The sequence below is a fragment of the Vipera ursinii genome (assembly GCF_947247035.1).
Source record: "Vipera ursinii genome assembly, chromosome: 1".
Classification (NCBI taxonomy): Eukaryota; Metazoa; Chordata; class Lepidosauria; order Squamata; family Viperidae; genus Vipera; species Vipera ursinii.
Window position 1 is genome coordinate 256,915,786 of NC_139512.1, and position 6,888 is coordinate 256,922,673.

Below are 6,888 nucleotides of genomic sequence, written 5' to 3' on the forward strand. Positions count from 1 at the left end.
ATTTCTCCAATTTCTCCTCCATCTGTGCAAATTTATCACCCATTGATTCCAGAATTACCTGGGCATGTTTTTCAAGAGCATCTTGTAAATCCTTCGGTGTCAATACATCAGGAGGATGCAACGCCTGCAATGATGATTGTTGCACCGGAGAAGTTCCAGCACTCTGAAGAGTTTTTGGGGGAGGTTTAGCCGCCATCTTTTACTTTCACTTATGACACACTTTCACTTTAAGTTTAGAAAGTCCATCAAGCTCGAGAGTAAAATATAATAATCCTCTTCACCTTTTCCTCTTGTACCGCTCTGCCTGCTCCTTTTATTCCATAGTCCTTCCTTCAGGCAGGGGTGGTCGCAAACGCCTGGCTCTGCTACAAGCTCAGGCGGCCCCGGAGAACTCGACCCCTACCTGGGGCCTCACCCCCTCCTCTTCTCCCGAGGAGGGGGCTTCGAATTCACCCGAACAGCTGATCGGCGCTGTTTCGGGTGAAAATTACTCAGCTGAGCCGCGGGCAGCCCGGGAAGGCTGTCTCCGGCGCCGCGCAGCCACCGGAAGTCCCTGGCAGCTGCTTTTGAAAATGTTCACACTCCAGGGGCTCAAGATGAATTTCAAAGGCTTGGAGCGAAACCTAAAGTTCAGCCAAAGAAAGTTTCTTCTGCTCCTTCAAGCCCCAAGCAAACTATGCGAGATAGGGCTATGCAAGGCTACTGTGAACAAATTGGGGGTTTTGAAAAGCGTTTGCAGCAGGCAAAGGAATATGTGTCAATGGTTCAGCAATATGAGAGGTGTTATGAGCATGAACCGGCCATATTGCCACACCCACAAGGAGAAGCCATATTGCCTCCTTCTTCCCCAAAGCCAAAGTCACGCCCATCATTGAGTGTCATGCAAGACGAATGGGAACCGGAGGCTCCTATGTCACATGATTATGGGCTGTCCCAAAAGCCATACAGAGCCACAGTGATGCCTGAAGCAAATGTTATAGCATCATCTACCGGTGAAGCTGCATTAAGACATGAATTGGAGCTCTCACTCTCGCAACTGTCCATGGAGGAGTTTTTGCTCAGAGATACAAGATTTCTGCCGTTATCTGAGGCTCCAGCCCCTGATGGTGCTAGGATTCCTGTTACTATTGCTTCTCCTGTTAGTATTGCTTCTATGCAAGTCCCTCTACCTGGCAGAACACAGCCATATTTAACCCACATGCAATTGCCACCGGGTTCTTATATGTGAACGCCAGTGTCATCTGCAGGTTATGCTACTGCACCAGCCCCAGCGCCAGCACCTCCTGCTGGCCAGGGTAGAATAGCAGCTCAAAGACAGTCACAGCCAGCACCAATACTACCGGCAGCTTCAATGCAACTGCCGCATGTCCAGGCACAGATGCCACTGGTGCCCCCTGCAGGTTATGGTCGGATTGCACAACCTGCACAGCCAGTACCTCAACTGTATATTCCTCATCAAACACCTTCCATTGTACCACTGGCTGGTGACTCAAAATTAAAGAAGTCAGGACAGAATTACAGGGTTATAGGTCAGTGAGGTTGGACTTTTGCTACGCAGAGAAGGTACTCACATGATGGTGTTTAATCCTCCTGCCCAGCCATGGACTCCTGACATATGGGACTTGGATAATAGAGCATGCACAACATTATTGATGTCAATGGACACTGAATTGCAGTTCACGTTTTCAAAAGATGCAACTGCCCAACAAATTTGGACTCAGTTAGAGACATGTTATCGGCCTACATCAATTGAGTCTACATGTTTACTTTTGTCTAAGTTCCATGGTTCCAGATTAAAACCTGGTGAACATATTGGAGCACATTTGACTAAAATGAAAGGTATTAGAAAAGAACTGGGTGAAAAAGGCTATCCTATTGATGATTTTCAAATGATCAGCATTATCATCAATTCTTTGAATCATGAGTGGAAAGATGCTATTTCCAAGATCAATCAAGTGCCTATTGCTCAACGCACAGTGGATCATGTATGCAGGATTTTAGCCGAAGAAGAGGCACTTATGCAAGCTGTGCCACATTTAAGGGAACCACCTGCATCAAGAGCTTCAGCGAGGCGTGCCTTCCGTGGAAGGACCTACGTTCCAAGGATGCCAAGATGCTACATCTGCAATCGTGTGGGACACGCCACCCGGGATTGTCCCCAACGAGTTCCAGCGCCCGTCACGTACCAGCCCAGAGGAACAGATTCCAGAGGAGGCAGAGGTAGAGGTGGACGACAAGGTCGTGGTCGTGGTTCCAAGCGTGATCCACAAGCTCCACTTGTCACATTGGTTGTGGCCAACGATCCACAGCCTCAACCAGAGTACGACAGATGACTTCTTTGGACTTTGGACAGCGGAGCAACATTACATGTTACCTACAGAAAAGAGCTTTACACAGAGATGCACGAGCCTGAACCTGAACTTTGTGAACTTTACTCTTTTTCCAATCATCCTGTTCAGGTCATGGGAAAAGGAACTGTTTATATTGAAGAGCTCGGTGCTCTCATTCCAAATGTTTACTATGTTCCGTCTGCCAGTAGTAATTTGCTTAGTCAGAGTCATTTGTCTAGGTTTTCTCATTTTCAGGTCCACCATCTTGAAAAAGCAAGTTATATAGTCAAAGATGGAGATATTGTTGCTGAAACCATGTTGATTGGTGGTGTTTATTACTTAAAACCAAAGCCTAAGCAGCAAGAGCAGGCAAGTATACACGTTCCAAAAAGCACAGGCCCAGAGAGAGATCCTGTTGCTACTCCAAAGGTTCCTAATAAAAATGCTAATGTTGAGAATTCACTAACAGGTAAACCTTTGCATTCCAGGTGTATCCATAAGTGGCACAGAAGATTGGGTCATGCCAGTTTCCGTGTTCTGAAGAAGATGCCAGAGTTCGCAAGAGGTTTGGATCTAAAGGGGTGTAAGGTGTTCTTGGACTGTGCTGTCTGCAAGAAAGCCAAATCCAAGGCAGCAGCAATTCCAAAACGCGCTACACGCCTGTCAACACGCATTTTTGATTTGGTACACACTGACATAGTTGGTCCTTTTGCACCAACACTTGGTGGTAAAAGATATTTCTTGACAATCGTTGATAATTATTCTAGATATGGATATGTATATCCTATGAAAGAAAAATCTGAGACCTTTCAGATCTTTAAAGACTTTGCTAGTCTTGTCTATACCCAATTCAATGTCAACATTGCCAGAATCCAGAGTGATCGTGGTGCTGAATTCATGTCTCAGCGTTTCCAGGACTGGATGCGTGAGAATGGGATAGTACATCAGACATCTGCTCCTTATACTCCAGCTGAAAATGGAGTGGCAGAATGCAGAAATGGAGTTTTGCAAACCATGATGCGTTGCCTTCTTGAAGATGCTAACCTCAGTCTTCCATACTGGGGTGAAGCTATCAAATATGCTAACCATATCATCAACCGTACTTGGAGTAGTGTGATAAATCAGACCCCTTATTTCATGTTGTATGGACACAAGCCTGATCTCTCACATCTCCATGTTTTTGGTTCATATGCTATGGTGAATATTCCTTTAGCCCAAAGAAAGAAAGGGGGTCCTGCAGCAAAAAGGATGAGATTTATGGGTATTGACGATAATTCAAAATGGAGCAAATACATTGACTCTCATCATGTTATTGTGGTTTCACAATCTGCTACTTTTGAGGAAGATGCTGACTGGTCCAGGATTCATTCTAACGATCCTGGAGTTTATTTTCCTAGAGATGATGTTGCTGATGCCACACAACCTGATGATCAAGATTCACAGGATAATGTTCCTTCCACGAGTTCTTCTCAACCTACTGTTCCGTCTTCGCAAGCCGCCGATGTTGCTGCTGGCGACAATGATGAAGACGAGGACGACACGGAAGAAGAATGGACGGTTGGCCCGAGACGTTCCAAGAGGTCCACAAAGGGAATCCCTCCAAAACGTTATTCGTGGCAAGTAACAAAAACACCTGTACCTTTGATTTGTAATGTTACACTTCCACCTGAGAAGTTCACACAGATCAAACATCTTCCTGAATCAGAACAAGATAAATGGTTTGAGGCAATGCAGGCTGAAATGGACAGTCTAAAGAAACTCCAAGTGTTTACGCCTGCAAGCCCTCCAGCAAACAAGAAAGTTATTGGTACTCGATGGGTCTACAGGATCAAAAAGAAGCCGAATGGTGAGTCGTTGTACAAGGCCAGACTCGTACCCCAGGGTTTCGCTCAACGTTATCCTGAGGACTATACAAATACATACTCACCTACAGTGCGGACTGAAAGTGTGAAAATTGCTTTAGCCACTGCAACTATCCTTGGCCTGGAAGTTTTCCAGTTCGACGTTGAAACGGCTTATCTACACGCTGATCTTGACGAGGACATCTACGTGAAAGGTCCTCCAGGTTTCAGACAGCAAGAAGGGGATACCTGGTTTCTACACAAAAGTCTTTATGGTCTGAAACAGTCTCCTTTCATGTGGTACTTATGTCTTTCTGAGAAACTAAATTCAATGGGCTTTATTAAGTCCGAAACAGATGAATGCGTGTTTACTAAAAGATCCGGTAATAGGTATGAGATAATTCTTGTTTATGTCGATGATATTGTTTATATTGGTCCAAATAAGCAGATGAGTGAGGTTTTTGCTAAAGCTTTACAAAAGTTTTTCACATTGAAGTCTTTAGGATGTATTAACACTTATTTAGGTGTTGCCAAAACTCAGAAGGGGTTCAGTCTTACACAAGAAGAGAAGATTGAACAACTGTTACATCACTGTAACATGGAGGACGCTAAGCCTAAGCTGAGTATGCTTGTGTGTCTGATGCATGCAATTCTTTAACCTGGTTTGATGCTTTAGTCACAGATATCTGGACACATCCGATTCGACCGATCACAGTGATGGAAGATAATGAATCTGTGGTTTATATTTCTGAAACATGTTTTACAGGTTCAAGGTCCAGACACATTGACATCCGATATAAAAACATAAGGCAACTGGTTAAACAAGGTTTTGTGACATTACAGTATGTGCCTACACGTGATCAAATTGCTGATATGCTGAACAAACCACTTCCTACAGCCCAGCATGAGTATCTGCGTGAGAAGATGTGCCTTACTTGAGTATTCACTTTGCTGACGAAAGAAGGGGAATGTCACTGCATGTTTTTTTTTTGTTCGTCAGAAAGTTCATTTCTAACTGTACATTTCCCCTGCTCTCTGCACCTGTTCTGATAACTTATCTGGTAACCATAGTGAATCCCATATGACTAGTAATGTTATGGTTTCAGTCTGTTTAATGCGCATGTCTAGAAAAGGTTCACACAGTGTTTATCTTTATTGTTTTATTCACTTTACTGTTACTGTCTGTTACGTTAGGATGTAGTGAGCTAGCTCTCTTTATAATATATCTTTAGTTTTTATATTTTTGTAAGTAAATGGTATTTAGTAAGATTATGCGTCGTGTTTTTATTGCCTTCATGCATGCACATCATGCATTCTCTGAAGCACGGTCCTTCGCCCTCTACAAAGGTGATTTTTACCTTGACATTGTTTGTGTTTATTTTCCTCATCGTTCAAAACTTTTAGTGTCCACCAAACATATTGGAACAATGTAATATGTGTTTGTGTGCTCTTTGCCTAATTAATAATAAAACATTCAGGGACAGAGCTAATAGAACAGAAGACAGACAGTTCCCCACACCACCTCACAAGTTAGCAAAATATGTCTTACTTTCGCTCTTCTACTTCGTAATCCTTTGGGTACCAAATAGTAGGGCAGATGGGAAGTAAAGAGACGAGGCGATGGGCGACTGGGAAAATCCACATGCAAAATATTATACTCCAGCCATGGTGCTCTGTCATTCAGGGTAATATTTTCAGTTTCATCTCGATGACCTTCATGAAGAATCAGGCTCACTATATTCTGAGTCCATATTGAGCCTGCAAATAAGGAATAATTAATTAATTCATCCATTATCATTTGGGGAACTTTGAACTTATGCAAAGCCAACCTTCCTATCAGGAGAAATAGTAAACATTTCAGAGATGTCTGAACACAATGAAGTCTTCTAAAATTGATAGATTAAACTGATGGATGGATGAGAAAAAACTAGCTATTTGCACATTTATTTCTATCCTGCTTTTATTAGTTTTAGAATTAACTCAAGGTGGCAAGCATACCTAATAATCCTTCCTCATCCTATTTTCCTCACAACTCTCCTGGGTGAGCTGAGGCAGTGTGACTGGCCAACGTCACCCATCCAGCAATGTATGGGTAAAATAAAAATGACGAAAGTACAGGTTTAGCAGCTTTATTTCCCCTACATTTCCAGTTTCTTATAAAATGATAAATTTTAAAATCTGGTTATAGCAAGACACAGTTACTGCAACCAAAATACTGAGGAACTGAATAACAGCATTGGATACAAGATTATCTCTTTCTTGGAAGACATCTTTGAACTTACCAGATTTAGGATATGAGATTATGAATATATCATCATCTCGGGTTTCAAAACTGTCCAGTGAATCTATACATTCGGGTGAAGACAAGGCAGTTATGAAATAGAATCCTTTGTATTTATACAGGAAATCTTCCTCCAGCTCCATTACTTCGGCTGTTGATATAATAATTTAGCAATTAACAATACTTCCTACATTGATGGTCAGTATTAATTTCCTTCTTTAAAAATCATGAATCCTGCTAACATAAAGAAAAACAATGTATATATTATTAAATTACTTTCTCTAATTAATTAGTTTCATGAACTCAATTTTCATCCACAAAAGTTTCCATTACAAACAATAAATTTGGTGTTCTTCTTGGAGTTCTGTGTAGAAGAGAAAGTTTTAATTACATTATTATTATTTTTTTTATTGAAAAGTTTTACAATACATTTTAT

General features: G+C 42.0%; 1 protein-coding gene across 1 annotated transcript in view; it reads right to left on the reverse strand.

The window, feature by feature from the left end:
- The window catches only part of LOC310646929 (amine sulfotransferase-like), a gene marked incomplete at both ends in the record, with an annotated part of 32,303 nt that extends 25,708 nt beyond the window's left edge, over positions 1-6,595 (reverse strand). The window contains 2 exon segments of the mRNA XM_083373760.1: positions 5,721-5,929; positions 6,454-6,595. Coding sequence (XP_083229886.1) covers positions 5,721-5,929; positions 6,454-6,595 — 351 coding nt within the window.
- Between the last annotated feature and the right edge of the window lie 293 nt (positions 6,596-6,888).